Source organism: Sprattus sprattus, assembly GCF_963457725.1.
Source record: "Sprattus sprattus genome assembly, chromosome: 3".
Classification (NCBI taxonomy): domain Eukaryota; kingdom Metazoa; phylum Chordata; class Actinopteri; order Clupeiformes; family Clupeidae; genus Sprattus; species Sprattus sprattus.
The window spans coordinates 34,335,808-34,363,415 of record NC_137922.1 but is presented as its reverse complement, the minus strand read 5'-3'; the positions used below and the strand labels follow the sequence as shown (position 1 = coordinate 34,363,415).

Here is a 27,608-nt window from a genome sequence, read left to right as displayed (position 1 = left end):
ATTTGTGAAGTTTGGTCTGAAGTTAACCTGTAGCAGAATTGCTGAAAACATTTTCATCAAATCCAGTATGCATACGTCACAGGGTGCCTTAGTATCCAAGGAATCCAATGGTACCTCATTTTAGAAAATTTGGCATATGGATCAAAATGTATGTAGGCCTACTTAAAAGCACCTCCAACTTCGACACATTGGTGGCGCTAGAGTGCCCGAGGCTGACACATGAAGTTTTGAGAAGACATGACTTCAATCAGTGCGTTAAACGTCATTACTTTATAAGTTAACCATATGGTTGTGGGGCTGCCATAGACACCTTAGCCAGAGGAAGAAGATGAATAAGAACATAGCTACGCAGTGTGTGCCTCTGCAGCTTCGCCCCCAATTAAACTGAAATTACCAAATAACAGTAGGCTAATACCCACTCTGTAGCCCGTGCTTTAGCTTTAGCGGCCCGCCAATGAAGCACAAAAGCTTTGACAGCAATGTAAGTCTCTTTAGCCTAGTAGACGACCTCTGCTTAACTGAAAGGGGTGTCGGTCAGGAGTCTACCGTCACATCCATTCACACATTATTCAAATCATTCCGCACAGAAAACTTCTGCAGTTTCATTTCGTGTCCGAAGCTGTCCTCAGGCCTAACTTGGACCATGTCTGATTATTCCATGATTTATTAGGGTTATTAATAACGCGGCTGCGCTGTGGACAGCCAGGGCCCTATATCGCGTACCTACACTCGGCTCGCGGGCCTGGCAATGTGCCCGGGCTCGTAAATCCTGCGTTTTCCGGAGATCGCGTGCCGGGCTTGTCGACGCCTCTGTTGTCTGTTTGAGCGTGGGTCATCCAGGCACTGTGGTAAACAAATCAAAGTCACGTATCACCTTAAGCTTATCACGTAGATAACCTCAACTACGGCAACCCCTTGGCACAGGATCAAGAGTAGGATTAAGTATAGCTCTGCATAGGCTACAGTTAACAACCTCTAAGAACAGGACGGGAATAGTGCTGAGAGGAGAAGGGGATTTTTGTCAAAGGAGGTTGTTGAAGCCTATGTCGTCGGGCATGAATGATTGATTGACAAGCAATTACCATATGAACACTGACAAGTTGTGATGAAGTCACAGTTAAAAAAAGATAGCTGGGCCTATTTAGTGACTTAGGATAAAATTGAGAAATGTACCCCTGTCAATAGAAAGCAGGGGCAGAGATGCGAATAATAAAAGGTAGGCTAAACTATTCAAAAGCCCTTGTGTCAAGCGGTTGCCTTGACGCAGGATATTTGCCGGCGGTCTCTCTCTCTCTCTCTCTCTCTCTCTCCCTCTCTCTCTCTCTCTCTCTCTCTCTCTCTCTCTCTCTCTCTCCTCTCTGTTTCTGTAGCTGTAGCTGTCTTCCTCTCTCCGTTGCTCGCTCTCTGGTCCACTCCCCCTCGCCCGTTCCTCCTACGGTGCGCCTGGAAGGGATAGCTCAGTTATCAGGTAGCAACGCGCACAGTGTAGCTCAGGTCGTGAGGAAGACAACAGTGTAACCGGAGGAGGGTTTTAGAGATAGATTTCTTCTAAGGTAGCTGCTTTTAATGGTCGGAATGAAACAAATTGTGTACGTTATGATCCCACTCCTTGCGCTGGTGTCCTCGGTGAGGGCTGATGCGAAAAGTGGGAAAGAAGCTGAAAATGCGGGGAATTTTATGGAAGATGAGCAATGGCTGTCAACCATTTCACAATACAGCCGCAAGATTAAACACTGGAATCGCTTCAGAGACGTGAGTTGGCCATTTTCCTAACTACTCTTCCGACACAACCCCATATTGTTCACCAATAACCATTGCTACTAAGATGTGAACTTGCAGGTTGTGACATTTAGGCTACGTGCACGTAATAAGTGGCTGTCATCAGAAGATGAAGATGAGGTTAATATGAATGGTGCAAGACATCGCATTCACGTATGTTTTATTCTGGACAGTGGTGTAAGCAGTGAAAGGGGTTTATTTTTAAACATTTCGTTCAGACAAAGATTTTTTTGTGGTTTTGTCTTGGCTTTATCGACTATAGCCATTTCGTTTGTAGGCTGTGAAGTCGGTGGGAAATAAGCCTATAGGCTATGAAATCAAGCATAGTCTACTTCAATGATGCTGAAATAGTTTAGTTCCTATAGAGAAAACAACGCTGTGCTTTTCACTCTATTTAAGGGTATTGAACTGATGGGGTATTGAGGCGCTTCAAATATTTCGGATAATTTTGTGATGAATTATGTGTATGTAAATAGACCACATGTCATAGTCCGATGAAGAGATGCGTTGCCGGACTGGGTGTTTTAATGAGATCACATAGCCACGCCCGACACTAACATAAAGTAGCCTAATATGACATTAGGAGTGACCCGATGCTAATTAGGCTACAAGGCAGAGCATTATTCTATTCCTGTAGGGGGGCGTTTGATCACTGAGGGGTCAAAATTCTAAGCTCGGGTTGCTATGTCAATAGATAATATCCACATAAAATGCAGGTTAATACAGTCATATTTCTTATATTGGAGTAGCCCCCTCCCCCCCATCCCAGTAACGACAAAAATCTATCTGCATGTTGTCTTTCACTGGACAAGTCATTAAAAAAAAAAGTCCACCATAATGATTGCATTTAATTCTAGGCTTACTGACTTGAAAAGACATATTGACAGTCGTATTTCATGTGTGATTTATACTGGTATATGAGAATGGGTGCACATTTCTCAGAATGGCATGTACAGTTTGCCTCTAGCAATGTGAAGTAGCGCTGGTAAATATCCCAGCTATATGCTTCCATGCACAACCAGCCAGCCTGCCTCTGAGAAGTTGCTCAAGCAGAAATGACTTTGGCCGCATTTGCCTGAAATCGCAGAAGAAGAAAAGAAACAAACCAAAAAAAAAACTCAGATGTTTTCCAGCACAATTCAGACCGACACAAAATCTGTATTGTGGGGAAACAGTGGTGTGTCTTATGCAAACAATTCCTAAGCTTTTGCACAGAGATTACATAAATATCCCCCAAAGAAACAGACCGGAGATGTGCCTACTGTATGGTTGTGGGATTTAATCAAATTGCAGGCAAGGCAGGATTAAATTGGATTCAGACTGTCGTTTAAAATAAATACATACATACATGCTTTACCGCCACAAAAGCAGCTGCAGTATTCTGACCTGGACCTTGAGTATCATCAGCACTTGTCCATCAATAGTTATTGATTTTTTCGCTCCTACCCTTTGCATATTAAATGCGTCCTCAAGCACTAGACACAGTTCCTTTTTCTTATCTGATTCTTCTACCCCTACCAACACCACTGGACTAGATCTATTCCCTCCTTTCTAGCAGAAAACATCTAAATCTGTCAAAGAAAGTAGTTCTGCCAGTCTCCCTTGAAGTTCAGTGGAGGCCATTTACATTATGGACTGTGGCACTTGCCATGTTTATTTACCCTCCTGCCACTCCTCGCACACAAGACAATGGCCCAATATCTAGGTGGCAGGTGACAGAATAGATTTTGGAGTCTCAAGTCTGCCAAGGAGTAGAGGTCAGTATAGAAAAAGAAATAGATTATCATTTCTTTGAATGGACCAGAGGTTGAAGACCGTGCCCCTCCTCTCCTCCACTAGATGTGACTTAAGCTATCCAGCGGCTAGGTCACATTTACTTGTTAAGATAACCTAACGTGTGTTCTGTCCAATACTTAACCAGCACCTTGGTTGAGAACAATCCAAATTGGGTTGTTTTTAACCCAGTTTTTTTTTAAGTGTACCAACTGATTTCTATGGAGAGAACCATTTGTACCCAACCAGTTGTTGAGAACCGTTTCCTATAGTTGCTGTGAACCTTCATACACTCTGCAGTTGGATGATTTTTGATAGGTGTGTTTCACTCATCTGGGGTAGAGAAGCTCCTTTGTTAGTTCCCCCTCTGCAGTTCCATTTGACAGCAGGCATTAAGAACTCATTCCCACTGCTTACTCACCACTTGCCGCCACCTCCATCCTCTCGCCAGATCAGCTACCATTGACTGACCACTGTGAAGTATATTGAGTGAATTAGAATGGAAGCTGAATAGAAGTAATCTCCACAGGAAACACTAGGCTATTTATTTCTACATGAGAGTGATTGGAGAATATAAACATGGCAAACCTATCATAGGTGATTGACATGATACATGGATAAAAGGCAGAAATGTTCTATTAAATCTCTGCCATTTTCAGGTAGAACATACAGGTTAATTTTCCTGTTTTTTTTAAATGTGTTTTTGTGTAAATATAATGAAAGATTAAACGATCAAGGTGGAGTCGTTTTATGTACTTAACAATGAATAATTCATGAATCATACCTAGTGTGGGGATTCTAAAGTGAGGGACTGTTGAATTATTCCAAGTAATTCCATATGTGCAGCCTACCATACATCAAAACTGCTTTCAAATGAGAGACTCAAGGAGTCTCTACTTTTCACAACAGCTTTTTATAAATTGTATGTAATTGCTTCCAACACTCATTTTATTTAGTGTCAAAGAAATTAGCATCAAAAGTTCAAACATAGTCTTACCTTTGGTAACCAAATTTCGTCACATTCAATCGTAGTCTCACCGGATTGCGCACACAGAGAAAAGATTTTTTTTTTTTACATAAGACATATTTTTTTCCGGAGGTGTGATCTGTTTCTCTTAGTGGCAGCAGAATGTGTGATAAGAACCATCAACCACACTTAGAGGTTTGACAGTCAGAGAGATGCTTGAAGAGTCTCCACCCATGTTAACCAACTTGCAATAGATAACATGTCACTCAAGTGTATTACAGCAGAATTGTCAGATGAATATATCAAAATATGACAAATAAAGAAACAAAGGATATGAAAATACGCTGCCAACAATTTTTTTTTGGAATAGATGACTCCCTTTTCTTTGCATAATCTGCTTTACAAATCACAAGGTCACGCAAAGACAATCAGATGCAACCTAAAGATCCAAAGAGGTGGTGTTATAAACCAGCTCGATTCCGTGCTTAATGAATAACCTTGAGCGTGTTGTTCATTAGAAGCCCACTCTCACCGAGAGGGAGAGTGAAGGACAGACTTATTAGCTGTAGCTTCAAACCAATCCTGACTAGCATAGTGGAAAGAGATCCCCCCAAACCCCAAAGACTGTTCGAAATAGGCAGGACACCTGCCAGTGGTTGTGGCCCTCATCAGGTGAAATGCCCGGCTCTGAGAGAACTGGTGCACACAGAGTCCATGGTCGAGGCTGCCTACGCCTCCGTGGCCTAGGCGCCACACGCTGCCAGCTCGTTATGGGCCCGGTCCCGCTACGCCCTTCAGCCTGTCAGGCATGGCTGGGAGCGCACCTGCTCCTCTGCCAGCTCAATCTTTAATGACGGGAAACGACTACATCCTCCAAACCCCCCTTCCTCGACAACCCCCCATCCTCAGGCAAATGGCTCCTTCGTTCTTCCTCTGTCTTTTTTTATCATTAGCGGCAGGCAGGCCGAGGTCGAGTGTGAGGGGACCGTCGGGACATAATTTCCGGGGGTCATTAGGGTCATTCAGCTGGGCGATGAGACTGAACTTGATGAGCTTGATCGCAGCGACGGATTCTCTCTGTCACTGTCGACCTTGGAGATGTCTTCTAGGACCGCAGCCAGCATGCAGACACAGGCTCAGGTTGGTAGGTTGTATTGTAGGGATGGATGTCATTTCTATGGCTATGAAGCCAGCATCTATAATACAGGGTGGAGGGGCCTAGGCTCCTGAGGATGAGGCCCCTGGAACACAGTTGCCCCTTCCAAAGCTGATTTCTAAATGATTGTTTTTCAATCCAATAAAAGCGTATCAACATCTCATTATTATCATCTCACAGCTATCTCATCATTAGGCAGTATTAGTCAAATATTGTGCTGCTGTGGACGGTTGGATTTGAGATATGGATATAAGCTCCTGCTTAACCACCAGCCTCTACCAGAGTCTGTTTATGTAGTGCCTGTTATATTTAGGAAGCCCACCATGACCTGGTTCAGCATGGAACACCAGCCCCGGTGCCCCCCAGGTTTGACCTTTAGTGGCAGGACATCTGTGCCCGCGTGCGGTTCGTGTCGCAGCGAGGCTCCAGCTTGCCTCCAGCATTTGATCATGAGCAGGCCTTTGGGTGTAATGGCTATGTGTACTAGGACAGAGAAAGCAATTAGGGATGAAAAAAAGATGTAAGAAAGAGGAGATGATTGCGCTACCACTGATGTTGTGGATGAGCAAGATTACAATTAGGTAGGATAGCATAAATGGAAGCATGAATGTGTATGTGTGTGTGTGTGTGTGTGTGTGTGTGTGTGTGTGTGTGTGTGTGTGAGAGAGAGTGTGTGAGTGAGTGTTTGAGTGAGTGAGTGTGTGTATGAGTGAGAGAGAGACATTGTTTTCTTCAGAACAAAGCTTTTGTGGTTAGGCTCTCCAAATAACTGTGAGTCATAAACAGCAAGATTTTAGCTAATGGATTCAAAGTGGAATATCGTGAAGGGCTTTATTTCTGTTATCCTTGATAATGATCAGAGGATAGACGCATTGTTGTCTAAATAATCCTCCTCACAGTCTGAAGGAGATGCCATATTTAGTTCTTATATTACTCAGGAACAAGGCTGTTATATTGGTTTTGGTTGTTGATGTTGATGTTGATGTTGATGTTTTCTTCAAAAAGATCAGAGCAGAGACAAGAAAAAAGAAGGGAATGACCCATCCTTTAAGAAGGGGAGACTTTGGATGGCCTTGATGTGCTGTCTCTGTTCTTGCTGCCACATGCAGATATTTTTGGCAGGAGTGCTTAATCGGACGTTTTGCCGTTTAATGCAAACCAGTCGAGCCAGTGAACAGTGAGTTTTGTGTAGTCCCAAAGGTATTGGAACACACAGCAGCCTCTGACCAGATGAAAATGAAGAAACAGGCACAATTTAAAGGTAGCGCAGAAGTGCCTCTACCTTTCTCTCAGAAAACGCAGTCGAGACTCAGACAAGATGAACGGCCGCGTCAGTTTCAACCATGAAAAGATGCACAAGGAATCTGTCCTTTTTTTCTGACTTTGATCTGGCAAAGTTGCTAAAATGTCAAGCTAAATAATCAGCAAATTCCACCCCTTACCCCCCACACTCCCACCCCACCCCACCCCACCCCACCCCAGCCCTCTGTGCATGTTTGCATTATTAATAGCCCCATCAGAGCTGAGAGCCGTGTCTTTGCTCGGGGTAGGAAGCCCGACAAATTCCGCCCGCTCCGCCACATCAAGACGAAGATGGAGTGTGTGTGTTCTTTTATTCTTCCTCAAATAGCCTTATCTCCGACAGACATCTTGAAACGTGTCTACTGCAGAGTTGACGCTAATGAGGAAACAAGGCGTGGCTTCTTTAATCATCACGTATGTTTAGTGGAGAGAGCTCAGACTTGCGTGTTGACAACCTTCAACTGTAATACACACATACATAACACTACGCATACATGCGGCGTAGCCATCACACACGCTGGAGGTTTCAGATAAGCACAGAAGTGCTGTGAGGAATCACTTGCTGAAGCTGCACTATTGTGTTGAACTTCACTGTTGTGTTGTGAGAACACTGTTGTGTTGAACTGCACTGTTGTGTTGTGAGAACACTGTTGTGTTGTGAGAACACTGTTGTGTTGAACTTCACTGTTGTGTTGTGAGAACACTGTTGTGTTGTGAGAACACTGTTGTGTTGTGAGAACACTGTTGTGTTGAACTGCACTGTTGTGTTGAACTGCACTGTTGTGTTGAACTTCACTGTTGTGTTGAACTTCACTGTTGTGTTGTGAGAACACTGTTGTGTTGTGAGAACACTGTTGTGTTGAACTGCACTGTTGTGTTGTGAGAACACTGTTGTGTTGAACTGCACTGTTGTGTTGAACTGCACTGTTGTGTTGAACTTCACTGTTGTGTTGTGAGAACACTGTTGTGTTGAACTTCACTGTTGTGTTGTGAGAACACTGTTGTGTTGAACTGCACTGTTGTGTTGAACTTCACTGTTGTGTTGAACTTCACTGTTGTGTTGTGAGAACACTGTTGTGTTGAACTTCACTGTTGTGTTGTGAGAACACTGTTGTGTTGAACTGCACTGTTGTGTTGAACTTCACTGTTGTGTTGAACTTCACTGTTGTGTTGTGAGAACACTGTTGTGTTGAACTGCACTGTTGTGTTGAACTTCACTATTGTGTTGAACTTCACTGTTGTGTTGTGAGAACACTGTTGTGTTGAACTGCACTGTTGTGTTGAACTGCATTGTTGTGTTGAACTTCACTATTGTGTTGAACTTCACTGTTGTGTTGTGAGAACACTGTTGTGTTGAACTGCACTGTTGTGTTGAACTTCACTATTGTGTTGAACTTAACTGTTGTGTTGTGAGAACACTGTTGTGTTGTGAGAACACTGTTGTGTTGAACTGCACTGTTGTGTTGTGAGAACACTGTTGTGTTGTGAGAACACTGTTGTGTTGAACTTCACTGTTGTGTTGAACTGCACTGTTGTGTTGAACTGCATTGTTGTGTTGTGAGAACACTGTTGTGTTCTCTATCCACCTGGGTCGATATAAGCAGACTTCTTGTGTTTTGCTTCCAGAAGCAGATACTATGGTGTCATGCATGCACACGCCAGAGGCAAAGAACAGGGATCCATTAGAACACTTTAATCACTGTTTATTGTTGCAGGTGTGCAGTCGCTGCTTTAGGAGACATTGTTCCCGCTAATACGACTCTTTCTCTCGGGCATCGCAGAGGTGGTTAATTCTTAATGACTCATCTGTTTAGAACACCTGGCCCGGACGCTGCAGCATCCCCTTAACGTTTATTGTGTGTGTGTGTGTGTGTGTGTGTGTGTGTGTGAGGGGGGGTTAATTCCTACTTATCAGCATGTTCATGGCATCTGATGGATCATTATTTAAATATACCACCCAGGCAGTGGACTGAAACATTTGAGTTAAAAAAATCAAACAAAACAAAAACATGAACGGGAGAGAGAGGCCTGGACTCATTCCCACTAATGGCATGTCCAAATGGGGGCCAAAAGACCTGGACCTGGAGCTACAAGCGTCCTTCACACCCATGCAGGTCCAGAAAGCAGCACATAATGGATCTCCGCTTGGGGCTAAGGACGCCCTCCATGCCAGAACAGCTTGGCCGTGGACTTCTGGACCGATGGGAGCCGTAGCGGACTGCTCTCACTCGGAGAACCGATGCCATGGCACCATGATTTGCCTTCCTCCTCCTCTTCCTCCTCCTCCTCCTCCCCCTCCAAAGCTGCTGTTTTCTCAAGGCCACACGTACAGAAGTCTTAGTGCTGTACAGTGTTTTACAGTATGATCACAAAAGAGCTGTGCTGATGCAGGATCTGCTGATGGCGTGCTCTGCACAGGCGCGTTTTGTTTGGTTGATAGTGGAGGACTTTATTCAAAATTAAAGAGCTGTGCGAATTGCCTCGGTTCTCGCTAATGGATGTGTGTGTGTGTGAGTGGGGGTGTTTGTGCTGCCTTTGTGAGATGGGTGTGCAGAATCGGACATGTCCTCTTAATTTAGAAACAAAGGTGGTGCACTAACCTGTGTGTGTGTGTGTGTGTGTGTGTGTGTGTGTGTGTGTGTGTGTGTGTGTGTGTGTGTGTGTGTGTGTGTGTGTGTGTGAAAGAGTGTGCACTGGTGTATGTATATGAGTATGCTAGCCAATTTAGGTCTGTGGAAAGCCTATGTACAAGTGAACGTATGTGCCTTGCATGGGTGCACAACGGCATTTTGCAATGTTTGCCCACAAGCTGGGTAGCGTGTGTGTGTGTGTGTGTGTGTGTGTGTGTGTGTGTGTGTGTCTGGTCATGTGCATTTATCTGTGTATGAGCCGCTCCGTAATTTGCCTGAGCAGGAGCTATAAGGCACTAAGTCATATTGGAATGACCTTAATCAGCCGTACAGCATGGTGTGAGCGGGAAACGCAGTAGAGTGCTTAATGGCTTTTTCCTCAGTTGAAAGAGCGTGCTAGAATCTCATTTGTGGCTCGTACACCTCCTCTAAGAGGCATGGAAAGGATCTTTGTATTGTCTGTTATTTTAATATCGTCAAGCCTATCATGAGAGAGAGAGAGAGAGAGAGAGAGAGAAAGGGGACTATGGAAAAAAGCATGAAAAGATTAATACTCCAAAAAATAACAGAGCGATTTGTGTTGGCACGCTGGATTGGGAGAGGCAGGGAGTGAAATTCAATAAGCCAGTCGGGGAAATGCTCCTCTTTGGACTTGCTTCCGCTGTCCCAGTGGTGTGCCATTTCATTTTTAAAATCAGTGGCTATCACAGTGACACTAATTGCTCGGTAGCTGGGATTGACTTGTGATTTTTTTCCCCAAATGTCTATTTATACCCACTGCTTCTCATTTCCCCCAATGGTTGCAGTGGTGCACAGAACGTGCACAGAACAAAGTCGTTGCAGTATTGGTATGAGCTGTTGTGGAGATATTTTTGTTGGTTTTTCAAAATTGGACAACATTATGACTGATATTTAGATACACAACCAAAACTTTGGATGTGCAAAGAATTTGCCTCAAATCTCAAAATGGGAGAAAAGTGAGTCATGTTAAAACTTTCTTGTTATGCTTTTGCTGAGCGCTTACATCAGCAGTGTCATGACGAGTCTCCCCCGCAACGCTGTCTTTCAAACAATCTCAACCAAAAAAAAAAAAACGTCCCTTTTCATCTGCCTCCTCGTCTATTGTTTCAGCGACATCTCGCCAGCCATTACCACACTGGGAGTGTTCAATTACTCAAAACCGGCAGATCAGAGGAGAACTGAAGCCGCCCGCCCGCCATAGAATGTCTTGGATGTCACATCGGTAGCTATTGGTTGTCAGATGAATATTTTGACCTTCCTTGTAAAACTGTAAGAGAGAGGGACGAGATCGGAAAGATTATATGCACTGTCATGCCAGCCTTTCGCTGCTTTTGAGGGCACTTGAATCATAAATCTGCCTTGACATGCACGCCTGAGCAAGAGGAAACAATGGTAAACATTTACCAGAGGATACAGAATGCACCATAAGAATCGGGTTCCCCGTGCCCGTCACATGAATTTACCTTTGATGGGAGAGAGGAGCCTTTGGCTGGTGACTCTGTGACTGCATTGCATCAACTTTGCCTCCTTCAGACTGGCAGATACGCCACTATCAGGTAGAGATGACAAGAGGAGAACTCGTTATTTAAGTCTAGGTTGTTGTGAACGCTACCCCAGCCCCCACACCAGCCCCACCCCACTGGTGAGACACTTGGACAGACATGCACCTGCTGTACAGTATGGAAGCCTCAAGACAGATAACTGTCAAGACAGAAATTCATCAATTGTCAAATTCAGAGATTTTAAAGCAAGATTGACCAGTATGTTATGGTGTTCGGGCTCGTCCCTTATTCTATACCCAGTTTCATTGAGGACTGGTCCTTTTCACCAGCACATCCTAAAACACTGAAGCTGTTCAATGTGCTCTTTAGATTTACTTGAATAAATGATACCTAAAAGTGCAGGTGGTCCCCTCTCGAGCAACACACGCAACACCCACTCCTCTCAAGACTCGTCTTTTGAACAAGAGCGAAAAAACATGCGTGATGCGCTGGGCGCCGCCGCATGAGCGCCGCTCCGTCTCAGAACAGAAAATGCCACATTTCACAACCATGAATTTGCAGCGCTGGATATAGATCGAGTGACTCTTCTATTTATTTTCCCTCTCCCCTCCCCTTTACTTTCTCTGAAGGACTCTAATGCATTTCCAAGTGGCTTGAGACTGCAGTAGGGCCCGTACCATTTGTGTCTCTCTCGCTATCTCAACCCTTTCTCTTTTTCTGTTTCAGCCTCTCTCCTTTCATGAGCGACAGTGCTTAAAAAAAGGGGGGGGGGGAAACATTAGAGAGCCCTCTGTGCTCTGAAGAGTCCCTCTCTGGCCACCATCCTTTCAGGCCTCAGCATGGTGCCAACAATGGCCTGCCGTTATATCAGAATGAAAACGGGCCGTGGCGGCTTCCCTGTGGCTCTCTGTGTGAGTCCCCCCCACCACCCCACCCCTGACCCCCTGCCCCCTCAGGGGCAGAGCCAGAGCAGTCTGCAGGGACAGGTGACTCTCCACAATCTTCCCTGTGGGAGCGCTTGAGCAATAGATGCAGGGACTGGCCACCAGGTTGGCCTGACCCTTTTAAAGCGCCATAATAGGCCACTCCCGTACTACATCACTACACAAATGCGATGGAAATGTGTTGGGGAAGAGCCTATTTCAGTCAGAAATGAGCCCCATCTTCAGAGAGAGAGAGAGGGAGACAAAATCGAGAAAGAGAGGTAGGAGGTAGAATAACACCGTACAATCTCACCATAATTTAGGCCCGCAAGAGTTGGAAACAATTTGTTGAGTGCTGCCTTTCCCGAGCCTGGTTTCATTAGCGATGTGCCGGGGTCCTCAGTCTATCAATCAATTCAAATGGACCCAATCACCGAAGGAGCGAGTAGGGATAGGAACAAAATGAGGCCACAGGAAGCGAAAACAAGATGGAAAAGGTGCGACTGGCATTTAAGATCCGTGTGTAGCCGTGGGGTTATTCATCACGAATCACTGATGAATAACATTTGTAAAATGTTCACTTGACTTTCTTGCGCACTCTACTTTCTGATTGAGGATGTTCATGTGTATTGTGTGTGTGTGTGTCTGTCTGTGTGTGTGTGTGTGTGTATGTGTCTGTGTGTGTATGTGTCTGTGTGTGTGTCTTTAGGGCTACCAAGCTTGCATGGCCAGCTATTGTGATCTACAGTGAAAACTAATTACACAGTGATTGCCCCTCTTATTGTTTGAGTATTGTTTGAGCATAAGCAAAAGAGCACAGTATCTGTGAAGCACCATGCTCACCAATGCACCCAGAGCAACTGGAACAACTGTACTGCCACCACGGCTAACTGACTGAGCCCCCTGTATTCTCCAATGCAGCATGAAATTGGATATTGAGTATGCCATATGTTGATCTCTAGTAGAAACTCAAATCAAAACTTCTCTTTCTTTCTCTCTTTTTCTTTTATGCGCTCTCTCTCTCTCAGACACACACACACACACACACACACACACACACACACACACACACACACACACACACACACACACACACACACACACACACACACACACACACACACACACACACACACACACACACACACACACACACACACACACACACACACACACACACACACAGCTATGTGATGCCAGTGCCAGGACACCTAAGGCAGTGTGCACAGCATAGGGTGTAACCAGGCAGCACAAGAGTGATATGTTGTCCTGAAAAACACACATATACCTCCATATACACACATGGGAACACACACACACACACACACACACACACACACACACACACACACACATAGTTTAGGGTGCTGAGGATGAAAGGTTTAAGGAGTTCACAGACATGTCACCGACACATTGTCCTATACTCACCCGTCACACACACATCCATGTACTCCACATAGACATAGCCAAGTCCGCACACACACACACACACTCGTTCAGATGATGTAAGGTTGTGAATGGAGGGGGTGGCAGGGCCCGGTGACAACATATGCCAGCGACAGGAAGCTCAAGGGAATGATTGAGTGAATCATGGCAGCTCTGTTAGGTTGGTCTCCGACCCCGTGCCAGACGCAACCCCCACCCGCCTGCCTCCTTGCCACCTCTCCATCCCCTCCAGGCCCTCTGGGAGAGGGGCGAGGGCTGCTGGGTAGTCAAGCTCCATTAGGCGCAGGGCTCACTGCCACGCCAGCTGCATTACCGAGCTGTCGACAAACGCCAGGCGAGGTGCCGCGTGTGACACGCATCCCAAAACACCGGGGACCTCTGCTGCTGAGTGTATTTGTGTGTGTGTGTGTGTGTGTGTGTGTGCGTGTGATGGTGTGTGTGTGTGTGTGTGTGTGTGTGTGCGATTTTGTGTTCCCCCCTCTTTCTGTGTGTATTTGTGCGAGTAGCTGTGTGTGTTTGCGAGTGAGACACAGAGAAAGCGAGAGAGCTGTTTTCTAGTACTATCTGTTCTAGCTCTTTCCTCTCCCTCTATCTCTCTCTTTCTGTTCCTCCGGTTAAGTTCAGTGCAGTCTGAAACAGGGTAACACAAGGTGATGGTGTTTGACTGAGAAAGAGTAGTGTTTGCCTGCAAACCTTGGGACAAGATTTGAATTCTATTTGGCACCCAAAGGCCTGGTGTCCTTGGGCTGGTAAACAAGCCTGTAGACAAGAGGAACTCTGGCATCTGTTTCACGCTACTGGCTCAGTGTTTCAGACGCAATACGCACTCTTCAGGTCCTCTGTGAGTCTGATCATTGGGTTTCAGCTGAAAAGGCTCCCATAGAAATCAAGTCAAATATTTCACAAATTGCCGAGTTAAAAAAAGAGGTGTCAGAAAGACTAATATTTTTAGAGTGTTTTGTTGGAGGGTTTGCCCGCACCTAGAATGTGTTAAAAAAAACAGAGGACATGCAGGCTGGTTAATATTCAAAACGTGAAGCCCAGACAAATAACCGTTGATTACGGCTTGCTGAAGAGCATTTTCAGGTCATTTTAAAGTGCGTGTTCTGTTTGACCCCTTTGAATATTTCACATTTAAGCGGAAGATGAGACGAAGCCCTTTCACTCTTTGTCTAGACAAAGGCCTCACTGTTCTGACGCCGTGGTGACATTTTTACCTCTCAAAACATTAACATTTAAAAGTCATTCAGATCTGGTAAGTTGAACAATTGGGAGTATAAATGCCACATTTCTCACTAGGGCGGAGGGCAAATTCTTCATCCAATCACCTGCATCAGAACCATCCTTCATCTAGAAGGCCACTGAAACAGATCAAGCAGCTTTGAATCATCCATCTTAGATATTTTCTTTCAGTGAATTCTGGTTCATGTGTCGTATTGCAAAATTCATCAAAGCATGTTTTTCAGTCTGCTTGTGAGAGCTCAACATTTTATAGTGGTGTATTTTACACAAGGCACTTTCCCTCCTCAATAGGCAGGTATTTGCATCTAGAACAGACTTTGATGTATCGCTATCGAGTACTGAAAGGACCAAATAGGGCTGTATTTTCTCCTAATCTATGGGGCCTTTGAACAATAAAACAAACACTGTGTGTATTGAAATTTAAATGACCCTGGAAGCAATCCAAAGCAGTGCACGATGCCTGAATGTGAGAACAGAAGCTGAAGTGTTATGGGGCTGGCCTGATGCATTTCACCCTAATGGTTGAGAGCTCCGCAAAGTCAACCCTATCCTTAGGCAGTTAATGCTATACCACGCAGCCATTGGATTTTATGCTATTCTATATGTAACTCTATTATCTAAAGACTATAGACCGTAGTCATGGTAGCAATGTTGGGTTAGATACCCTTTTATGACGTGTGTGTGCATGTGTGCATGTGTCTGGGGGTAAGCTTTTAACCAACCTTTCATGTCCCTGTTGAAAAACAGTGCTTGTAATGTGAAGCTAATGACTCCTGCTTCTTGGGAAAATACACGCGTAGCGTGCTGACGTGTGTGCATATATTGCTCTTTGAGCAGAGGCATATAAATCTGCCTTTTACATCTAAATCAGTCTTTGACAGTAGAGCAAATTAAAAGTCCATTATTGCACAGAGTAAGACCTCCAGCAGGAGATGTCTGACTGCTGACTCCTGACTGCTCCCATCACATGTGTTCCCTGTCATCTTGTCCTGCCTACAGGGAATAAGGCCCCCAGGACTTTTAATATGGATAATTTCAGAAGGGGGAGAACAGGGCTGCATGCCATGACACCACTAAGATGCTACTGTTTAACATGCAAGGAAATGTGCTGTCGGCTCTTTGAAGTGTCTTTTTCCCCCCTCCTAACAGTCTTCTCTCTCTTTCTCTCTCTTCCTCTCTTTTCACCTGTCATGACTCAGGAAGTGGAGGTTAGTCACTCTTTCTATCTGCCCTGTGCACTGATGCTGTGCTTGTGATCTTCTTCTCAAAGCTGAGGAGAGGGGGAAGCCCTGGAGGGCTCCCGAGATCACACATTACCTGCCCATTTTAATCAGGACAGGGCTGTCTTCTTTAAAAGGGGAACTAGACCAGAACTTCTCTCACCTCACCTCTCGACCCAAACTAGCAATGCTTTTTGAAGATTAATGGGGGAGTTATGTCTCCCTATGGCTTCGCCTGAGAGTCCACGTTGCCGTGGTGATGCCAGAGATGATCTGAATTGTCTTTGCGTTCATGTGTAGTCTCCCTACATTGCCTGCATGGTAACAATGACATGAACTGTAATATTTTCCTTCCTATTTTGCATGTAAGTGTAAATACAAGAACTCGTGTGTGATTCGGGCATTTGTTTCTTATTAGTAATAGTAGGTGGTGTTTTGTGGAGTAGCTGGTTATCCTAAATGGTCGCTCATCTATTGTTATTGTTTCCCTACCCTTTCTAGGATGACTACATTCGGACAGTAGAGGACCACCAAGGCTCTGAGGAAAGTAAGTCACTAAAGAAACAACTGTGCCATATTGGGCTGTCTGTTGTACACCCCTTTGCAGTGAGGTATGCAAGACTCAACTGTATAGTACAACAGGAACACACTTGCTATTGGAGTGATTTGCTCTGAGCTGCTATTCTGACAAATTTCCCACAATGTACAGTGACTGCCAAACCTGGTGACATGCTAGGCCCTGCCAGCCAGTCTCATCTTTATGCATTAGCTCCCAAGACCTCAGATCCTTGGGACACCTTGAGTCTGGTTCTAAGTGCTTTATCCCATTTAATTGTGCAGCACAAAAAGATGAGGTCATCCGTACCTTTAACTGTCAGATTTGGATGATTAAGTGAAGTTGCACTTTAGTGTAGTCCATTACTGAAAATACCAAGATGGAGCTTTCGTGTAATTGGCTGTGTGAAGGTCCCGCGGGGGCGTCATCAGCGGCGTGTTTGTCCAAAAGATGATTCAAAGGAGAAAAAAAAATGTCCGTGTGATTTGGGATATTGCAGGTGACATATGTTTTGGAGAATAACAAAAAGGTCGCTCTGTCTCTGTCCTCTGGCTTATTTTCCACACTGCCAGTGACTTTGCTCCTTTATGAAGTTCCCATTGCTCCCCTATTCATTTTGGCCGTGTAACAAAGCCTTAACACCTAAAAATGAAGAAGTCACCTGTTTGCGTGTATGGCGTTCTGGCTCTTATCCAGTGTTCCCGGCATGGGGTTGATGTCTTTGCGAGTTGTGTACCCACCCCCTCAGTTCCACATGAAAGAGCTGTGGGACAGATGAGGGAAAAGGCAAGATGAGAGCTGGATCAGTCTGGGAAGTGCACAGAACATTCTGTCCGTTCCCAGATTAGTGGGAATAGCTCATACGTGTATAAGAGATCCATATGTGCTGACAAGTGTTCATTTTTTATGCCGTTGGTGCAATCCCCAATGCGACCAGTCATGGAAGCCTAATAGACTTGCTTTCACATCAGTGTAGTTTTTAATTTTGAAGAGAAAAAAAAATAATTGTGATTTTGGCAACATCAGAAGATTTAGCTGTCAGTTTCTGTGACATGCCCTGGGGTTTGTTTGAGTCATCACATTATCAGGGTACTGCCTTGGATTTGCCCAGAGCTGGATTACTCTATAAATTAGTATGGATAGGGCCCTTCACTCTTTTCTTCTTTCTTTCTCTCCTCCTTTCTTTCTTTCTTTCCTTCTTTTTTATCTTTCCAATTTCTGACGACTTCTTAGCAGGCTGTCTCTCTGAAATGACTTTAATGCCCATGTAAAGAGAATTGGAGCTCAAGGCAAATGGTCCTGCAGACAAAGTGCCTCAAACTGACATGCCCTTCTGTTGATTTAATGTGAGGACCAGTAATATTGTCCTCTGTTCATCGCCTCTGCCACTGGCACTCTTACTAGGCTAGCCTAGGCAGTCAGTTTGACAGCTGACACTGGAGCAGTCGTTCTATTGGGGTTGTTTCATGATTTTTGTGGCTTGGCTTGCCTGGTTTAATAAAGGTCAAATAAATGAAGGTTCAGCTGGTAACCTGGCACACCTTCCGAGTCAGGTATGGGAAAGAGCTTAGTAGGCTGAAATTTCCTGAAAAGTAGCCGTGTTGGGCCCAATCACGTATAATGTAAGGAGTGGAAACGACTTACCACTAGGCCACCACATTTTCAGGTCCCCACAGGAGCACTGAAAGTTTCTTGGGAGCCCGTCTGTGAAATCCTTTGATTTCATCTAAGTGAACATCGCCAGAGAGATCCTCTGTCGGGTTCCAGCAAAGTCTTTGCAGCTCTGTTGACATAATTACCGCAGGATTTGAAGTTCTGATAGGTCTTAGTTCCTACCCCGGGCAATGAGATGCGCTGAACAACAGTGTGTAAACAACTTCTGAATGAGTTAGCCACGGAGGAAAAAAATACATTCTGGCAGCAGCTCCACATTCAAATTCAATTTCAATGTGTTGGCTTTCGAAATAGGATGCAGGAGGATGAAGAGATATGAAAGGTTAATTTCGTATTTGAAACCAGGCAGACGAACAGCCCTTGTTCTATAGAGCAACCTGAGGGGGCCGAAGAGATTCAGCAAGGACAGCATAAATATGTGAGGAGAGAGGAGCGAGCTGCAAATCAGAGCCGTGACGGCGTTTCTATGGAAACGTCAGCCTCTCCTCAAGATAAGCCTTTAAGCGCATGGGGGAAAGTAAAACGATGAGGGTAAAATACAAAATCAATTTTCTGTCGCTCAATAAAAGTCACGGAGTAGGCAGCGCCATCGAGCGGATGACCATCTGGTGAAATCACAACGGTTATTCGCTCTGTGGAACCTTGGAGTGATTACTATCCCATAAGGATGAAATGTATCTCCTCAGTCGCAATTACCGTCTTTTAAAGTTGATGTTTAAAAAAAAACATCAAGGCTATAGATATTTTCGTCTCTAGTGATTGAAGTGAAACAAGTGCCTTTTTTTACCAGCAGGCTGCAGAACCCTGTGTGCAGGGTGTTATATGCTGTGCTGGGAAAAGATCTGAATTAATTCAAATATACTGTGTTCATACAAAATGGCCGCCAAGTAGGTATAGATCTTCAACCACTCTGATGCCAGTTCCAGCCCAGAGACAAATCATACCATTTTATTTGTCTAGCCACAGATAGGCCTAATGCTAGTCAGATTTCGTCAATGAAGTCACGCTTACAGTAGGCAAACACAAATGACTCGGGGTGAAGCTGGCAGGGACTATATAGGCCCAGCGCTCTAGTAATATGCCTTTGGTTCACAAGGATAATGGAAAAAAAAATCACACAGGCTCTTTTTGACTACATTTCCCAGACATGGTTGAGCTATGGGCAGGGTCGAAGGTCGCGACTCCAGAGGACATATTTCTCGTGCTCTCTGAATCTGGATTGATAGTGTGTTCATCTCCTACGGCACAAATAACTGGTGCAGAAGTAAGTTAAAGGGGAATCAAAAGTACTGTAGTTATTTTGCCTGTGCTGAACTACTAACCCTCTGGAGGGGGGGCGGGGGGTCAGCCAGAGGCAGAGTGTGTGATTGAACAGACAAGAAAAAATGGGCAATCAATTCCATCTAAAGGTGTGTGTGTTGCTGGCACACATCAGAGAGAGAAAGAGAGAAAGAGAGAGAGAGAGAGAAAGATATGGAGACGGCATCTCTCTGTATGAAGGCCTGCAATACAGATGATTAAAAGCAGAGCCTTTATTCCCCATCCCCACCCCCCTCTCGCTCTCTCTCGCATATACTCACACGTGCACACACACACACACACACACACACGCACACACACACACACACACATTATTTCTCTCCCTCTTTATTCCTTTCGTACACTTACAGCCCCCACTTTCTCTCCTCTTGTCATCATCAAGCTCGCCATTCTAATAGTCCTTCACAGCTTGAGTGACAGGAGGCTGTTTGATAATAGGGGACCCGTTCTCCATGAAATATCCCAGAGTCCTTCAGACCTCCTCTGTGCTCGAGGATGACTTGATTTGGCACCTCTGTTATAGTGACAGAAAAAAAGACAACAAACCAGCTGGCACAAAAGTCGCAAAATAGCAAAACAACTTTCCTTTTTTGGGCGGTGGGGTAAAATGATTATATTTGCTGCCTCCGCCAGCAATGGGGAATGAATCATCATCTCCTCGGAGTGCACGGCCAGGCTTGAGGGTATTTGTTTTGTGAGTCGTTTTCAAGTTGTCTCCATCAAACGTTGTTTTTTTTCCCGCTTCTCTCTGAAAAACAGATGGCATTATTTCCTCAGACCCATAAAGGGTTGCCAGCGTGGCCCACCGTGGCATCCGATGTTATTCTCCATTTCCTCCAGTGCCCTTCTGAATTATTCATGCCTGATTTGGAGGCAGCGCAGATAAAAACCAAGGATTTCTGTAATCTGCATTTTATTCAGCTGTCTCCAAAAAGCCAAAAGTCTTACTTTGTTCAGTAATGTTCTCATCATTTTTTTTTTTTATACGGTAATAAAATATTGACAGGCATGCGCAAATTCGGAAATGTTTTTTTTACCAAAGCCATCTATGGAGAATTGGGGTGCATCTGGGGACATAGTGCATCTTGGTTGCATGTCTTCACCGTCATGCAAATACAATCAATGTATGGGGTGCATCTGGGGACACAGTGCAGAAGTTTAAATTACTCTTCTTGGTTGCATGTCTTCACCGTCGTGCAAATAAAATCAATGTATGATGTATTCACAAGACAATGCTTTAAAGGGAGTGGGACTGAATGAAAAATACAACACCCCCATAGCTATCCCTCAGCGACCGTCATTGTGATGCTTAAGTCTTTGTTTCTTGTGTCTTTGCTTGCGTAGGTTTGGACACCACCAAGGACCCCTGTCAGAAAGTGAAATGCAGCCGCAACAAGGTGTGCGTCGCCCAGGGCTACCAGCGTGCCATGTGCATCAACCGCAAGAAAATGGAGCACCGGTGAGTGATCAGTGCAATGGAGAGAGAGAGAGAGAGAGAGAGAGAGAGAGAGAGAGAGAGAGAGAGTGTGTGTGTGTGGGCTGTACAAGAGAGAATAGAGAACACAGGCAGTGTGTATTATGCTGGCTTGTAGCTTTATAAAACCAAGGGCCTGATTTACTAACAGGATTGCGCCCATTTCAGGCGTAAAATAGCGGTCGTAAACATAAAACGGTATTTACTAAGGGGGCGCAGCGCATATTAACGCTTTGTGCCTTTGATTGGATGGTAGCAAAACCCTGATCAAATCCAGCACATACAACATATTGTGTGAGGAGTTCCAATGGAGAAATACTGTGATTTACAAGACAGAGAAACTCCACCCATGCAATTGCTCAAGCCTGTAGCGTAGTGCTAGTGTTTTAGGGGGAAGCTTCACAGCAGTGCCAAATGGATGGTTGAAAAAGCAATCACAGCTGATCGGTCCAGACATCATAGGGTGCTTTTGATTGAATCCTAATCGTGTCCCCAAGATGTCCCTGATATGACTGCTCGTGTAGCAGCTTTCTCTTAGCCCCCTCAGTGCTTTTCGCAGGAAAGGCTACTGTGAGAGAGAAAGAGAACAGCGGCACTGTCGATTTCAGGTCTCCTGTCTGCCTCTCTCCGAGACGCGCGAGGGCAAGAGCATAATCAGAGCGAAATTAATGGCGCGAGACATCATTACCTGCAAAGTCTATCTGTGGTGACCGGTGTTTATCGCTCTTGCTGAGGGGACATCTTGTGGGAAGTCAACCCTGATATCTCGCCGGTGAGATAATGGGACGTCGGCAGTTCGACTCAAAGCTGCGCTGGTCGCCAGGCTTCCTCTGAGCGGTATTAGCTTGGGCTGCCGGTGACTAAAAAAAAACATCAAATTGAGATTGGGGTTGCAGTTAAAGACAGATGTGCTCACGAGGCGTGAAGCTCTTTAAGGGTTAGAACAGCTATTAGAGTTAGCTGAGGGTCCTATCTATGGCAAGCTATCAGATGAGAGCAGGGTTGTTAAATGGAGCAAACTTTGTGATTTCCTGTGGTTTTTCTTTATTCTTGGATCCTAGTGTGGTGTTAGACTTTTTATTTGGGTTCTAAGTAGAGGAAGTGTTTGTGTGTGCGCGACTGTGCGTGCATGTATGCTTGCGTGAGTGCTACAAGCTACAACCCTACAACAATCTAAATGAAAGTCCCTCACCGCGTTGAGCTGTCAGCGTGTCCTTGAACTACAGCATACTTGATGCATACCAGCGTGTCAGGTTACTTGATTAAATCCTGTCCATTAAAAAAATGTGTGAAAAATGATTCCTCCATATGACAATGATGTTTACCCTCTCCCTCGAGGCCCCATAGACAAGCGCTTACAATCTGGTCATAATCAGTAGGAGTTAATGACTATGTAGGACTATGTTCGACCTTGGCCAGGTAAGTGAATGCGGCACGCTCCAGTAGATGCTTATGTGTGGCGCGTATAGCACTTTTGTTAAAGGTGTTTTTTTCTGTCACAGGATCCGGCAGCCTGGCGTTCACTCGCATGAGAAAAGCTGCAAGACGTGTCCAGTGGCCAGCACCGTGCCTGTGTGTGGATCAGATGGACACAACTACGCCTCAAAGGTGAGAACACACACGCACGCACGCGCACACACACAAATTCTTCAGCAAGTCTCTTTCACGCAAATCACTTTCACTAGTTTTCACGTTACTGATATTTAGTAATGCTCAAAACAAACCAATGGAATCATGTATTTATTTATGTATTTGTTGTGATGTATCCATTATTGTGTATGTATGTTGATGTGTGTATAGACATTGTTGTAGGTGTGCCTATAATGTATGAATTTGTATGTATGAGTGTGTTTGTCTGTATGTTCTTTTTGCAGTGTGCATATTGGGGGTGTGTTTTCATGTCTTTCCATATGTATGGTGCTTTAGTATGGGTGTGTTAGATTCGCGCCCACACACAGACACACTCTCTCTCTCTCTCTTTATTTCTCTTGCACACATGAAATGACCAACATGAGTGGCACGAGTATACAGAATAATACACACAGCTACAGAGAGTTACACAGCCATGAGTGTGTGTGTGTGTGTGTGTGTGTGTGTGTGTGTGTGTGACAGAGAGAGGGATGTCGGAGTGTGTGTGTGTGAGAGAGAGAGAGGGATGTCGGAGTGTGATTAATGTGTGTTTCGGCTTTGAGCGCTGTGGCACCCTGCCGCCCAGTGCCCAGCTGCTTTATTGATTTATGTTTCATTTTTAATTTTGACCTTGTGTGAGCTGGTGTGTGTGTGTGTGGGTGTGTGTGTGTGTGTGTCTGTGCGCGTGCCTGTGGTGCCTATTTCTATAGGGCTCTCTGAGCAAAGTGTGTGACACGTGCATTTTCAGTCTAGTGAGTGAGTGTGCGTGCGTGTGTGTGTGTTTTTTAGAGTTAACAAGCGTTTACCTGCCGGCCCCTCTCCTCTGTCTCTGCCCAGTGGAGCAGCCCAGTGAGGCTCAGCTCAGCTCAGCTAGGCTCAGCACAGCATCTCATTTGAATGAGCAGTCCCCACTCCCACGGTCACCCCTATGAATATTTGATCTGCCTTCAGGTGAAGCCTCCTCGCTTAGCCGCTGAGGCAGAGCAAGGCACAGAAAACCACTTGCCAAATGTCACCACAGTGCTGTGTGTGGGTGTGTGCGTGTGCGTGTGCGTGTGTGCGTGTGCGTGTGTTTGTGTTTGTGTGTGTGTGTGTGTGTGTGTGTGTGTGTGTGTGTGTGTGTGACTGTGTGTGTGCGTGTGTGTTTGTGTGTATGCGTGTGTGTGTGTGTGTGTGTGACTGTGTGTGTGTGTGTGTGTGTCTGTGTGACTTGGCACATCTCCATGTATGTGCCATGGCTGCACTTTCATCATTATATGTTCACCTCTTCCACTGGCCCCATAGAATATTCTGGAACCAAGTACGCACATTAATGCTCTCTCTCTCTCTCTGTCACAAACCCACCCTATCTCGTCTTCTCTTCATATATGTCCATATACACACATATTTCTCCTCCTGTTTCCTTATCTTACATCACCTTATTTATCTCTTCCTGCCTCTTTCCTTCAATACCCCCCCTCTCTATCTATCTCTCTCTCCCTCCCTCCCCCCCCCCTCTCTCACGCTCCCTGTCAAACATCTCCCCCTCCCCCTCTCAGTGTAAGCTGGAGCAGCAGGGTTGTCTGACGGACAAGGAGCTGAGTGTGAGGTGTGAGGGCCTGTGTCCCTGCACCACGCCTGCCAGCCGCGTCACCAGCGCAGAGGCCAAACACGGTCAGGACCAGCATGACCCCCGCACACACCCAAGCGCTCTCACTGTCTCAGAACACCACACGCAGAAGAAAAAGACAGTTGTTTTCTGTGTAACTACCACTGTCAGCAAGAAGTCAGATTTACCCTTGGCATTTGGAAGGCCACCACCACATAGACACACGCTGAGTTTTCTAAATTAATTTGGATAATGCAGTACATAACACACAGTAGATAAGTACAGAAATGCTGCATTTTACTGTACTGTAGTATGCTGTAGTGTGCTAAAGTATAGCTTGTTCAAAATATGGTGAGGTGACGTGGCGTGTGACCTACTCCATTTGCTTCAGTAGTTTTTGTGGATGGTCAAAATGTGTATACGTGCAAGTTATTATAAAAGCCTTTTTTTTTTTTGGAAGAGCTCATGATATTAAAAGAAGTTAAAGAGGGGTTACACAAGATATTTCTTTACTAAGCACACATGTCAAGGTGAGTGTTAATTGTGAGACCTCTTCACACACACACACACACACACACACACACACACACTCAATCCTGCAGCGTTCCTTGCCTGGATCAATACCAGCCTATCTTTGCAATGGAACAAGCAGGCTGCTCAGGTTAATTGAAAAATCTCCCTGGGTGATTATAATGTTAAGTCCATGATGGCGTAATGAATTATTTAGAACCAACATTTATCCTGATGGCTCCAGCTTCTTGACTATTGACTGCTGAGAGGGCGTCACAGCCACTGGGGGATATGTCAATACATTTGAACACATTTGATTCATTAGTTATCGATTGCACATTGAATAAGAGGCAGGGATTTTGCCAGATCCTTAAAGTAGCCATGTTGCTGTGATTTGTGGGCCCTCTGTGTATGTGTGTGCGTGTGTGTGTGTGCGTGTGTGTGTGTGTGTGTGTGTGTGTGTGTGTGTGTGTGTGTGTGTGTGTGTGTGCGAGTGTGTGTGTGTGTGTGCGAGGGTGTGTGTGTGTATGTGTTATGGGAGGAGATTGCCATTAATGTGAAAGATGTCCTCTTGTCTGACATCCATGATCGTTCACGTCTCCGAGAGGCTGAGTAGGTATAAAATGGGTTGTTAGTTACTGCGGTGCTGTGAGGATGAGGTGAAGCTCTGAGGTCTTTAGGGACTCTGGAGACAAGCATTGTGTGGAAACAAGAGCTCTAACCAACCAGTGCAGTGCACAGGAGTGACACACAGATACGCGTGTGGCAGTTAATAAACTAAATTGTCTTCATGCACATGTAGATATTTATGTACAGAATACGCAAATAATTACATGTATGTAATTGCACACACACTGCAGCTCTCTCTCCTACACACAAACATACGCACACACTCACACACCTACACTGGCTGGGAGAGGGACAAGTGAAGCGAAAGGGTTGAAGTACAACTCTCTCTCTCTCTCTCTCTCTTTCACCCCGCATCCTCCTCTCCTCCCTTGCTCCAGAGAGCTGCACGGGCCAGGATCTGGCAGATCTAGGGGATCGTCTCCGAGACTGGTTCCAGCTTCTCCATGGCAACGCCAAGCAGAACAACTCGGGCAAGCCGGGCCCAGGCACGGCATCAGGTGGGAACCAGACCTGGCAGGGCCTTGGAACAAGCCCAGCAATAACAGTAGCCTAACTATAGCACAGTATAAATGACCTATGAGTAGTCATTAGAACAGTGCAGTGGTAACTGCAGCAGAGCGCTGGTGATGCCAGTAGGGAGGCGGTCAATGTAACCATGCATACGGTCACTGTAACTATGCATACGTACATTTTATATAGTCACCGTATTGTGGCTGACAGGAACAGACACTAGCGTAGTAACAGGGACTGATTCACCATACCAGAGCTGTTTATAACTGAGTGCAGAGTAATAATGTATAGGCCTACTACAATAATAATATCATATGATGGTGTCTAACTATAATAAAAATAACATGCTGCATTTATTTGGCCCTTGTTAAACAAGATCAAACAAAGGCCTCTTTATAGAGGCGCAGTTACATAATATTGCAATATGTATTAACTGCATGTAGAGCTGAAATTAGCGCTGAAATTGGTGCACAATGACTGTCTTCAATAACAATGACAGGTTCTGTCTATATGTGTCCAGTCCTTGACAGGAACTTGGTAGCCACCTGCAAAGACTCCATTGGCTGGATGTTCTCCAAGCTGGACACCAACAGTGACCTCTACCTGGACCAGGCAGAGCTGGCCGCCATCAATCTGGACAAGTACGAGGTCTGCATCCGGCCCTTCTTCAACTCCTGCGACAGCTACAAGGACGGGAAGGTGTCCACGGCCGAGTGGTGCCTCTGCTTCTGGAGAGAGAGTGAGTCCCAGGGGGAAGAGAGAGAGAGAGGGAGAAAGAGAGAGAGAGAGAAAGAGAGAGGGAGAAAGTGAAATGGGAGAGACAGAGAGAAGGCTGGGAGGGGGGTGGAGGGAGAGAGAAAAGTGGGAGGGAAGGAGGGAGATAGGAAGGAGGCAAGGAGGGAGGGAGAGAGGGGAAAGAAGGAGGATTGATGGACTGAGATAGAGACTCATGTAACAGAAAGTTACCCTGAAGCCCTTGTGCCCGGAGGGCAAACCAATTTACCTCACATTATTCCGGAGCTCCTGGCAGCTCCAAGTCAAGTTACTGTTACTAGTAACTCATCAAGCACTTATCAGCTTGGATCTCACACAACAGCCTCTTTCCTCCGAGAAAACATAACATCCTGGAACAGGATACACACAGCATCATCTCCAAGACTGTACGCCGTATGAAATAAGATCCGATATAATCGACTGGGCATTTAACCTTTCTGAAAATAATGCTTGAAATGTATTGATCACTTTATGTAATATTCTGCATATGCCATAGCCAGCCTTTTGATTTCCCACAACAAAACATGTCTGATCTGCATTAACATGCGAGCCGTGTGCCAGAAAGATTTACATCCGGATAACAAACAACCTGATCTCAGCGCTCAACGTGTGCTCATTGCTCACACTGTGCATTCGATCTTTGTTATCAGATCTCATGCTGTATGCAAGCAACACAGTTATGCTTACACGCTGCATGGCTTGCATGTATATACCCATCCGATAGCCGATCTCATTGCGAGACAGACTACATCTGGTGAAGTGGTAGTGTTTGCTGTGTGCGTCTGCGCCATGCATAAACATGAGATATCATGGAGGAGGAATGTGCATGAAAGCAAGATGTTAATGGAGAAACAGTTGTGCAGATTATTATCAGAGCTTAACACGGCACCTTCTGGCAAAGCCTGGTGTGGGTTACACTTCATTAGATCAGGGAATAAAAATACCACTTTCTGCACTTGATACCCTTAGGTACACACACATA

General features: G+C 45.2%; 1 protein-coding gene across 1 annotated transcript in view; it reads left to right on the top strand.

Moving 5' to 3' along the window:
• Positions 1-1,575: 1,575 nt before the first annotated feature.
• Positions 1,576-27,608, top strand: part of LOC308362725 (testican-2) — a gene marked incomplete at both ends in the record, with an annotated part of 30,035 nt that continues 4,002 nt past the window's right edge. The window contains 7 exons of the mRNA XM_080835452.1: positions 1,576-1,752; positions 16,463-16,508; positions 20,856-20,970; positions 22,488-22,593; positions 24,153-24,267; positions 25,720-25,839; positions 26,373-26,591. Of these exons, the coding sequence (XP_080691578.1) occupies positions 1,576-1,752; positions 16,463-16,508; positions 20,856-20,970; positions 22,488-22,593; positions 24,153-24,267; positions 25,720-25,839; positions 26,373-26,591 (898 nt within the window). The remainder of the gene's footprint in view (positions 1,753-16,462; positions 16,509-20,855; positions 20,971-22,487; positions 22,594-24,152; positions 24,268-25,719; positions 25,840-26,372; positions 26,592-27,608) is intronic.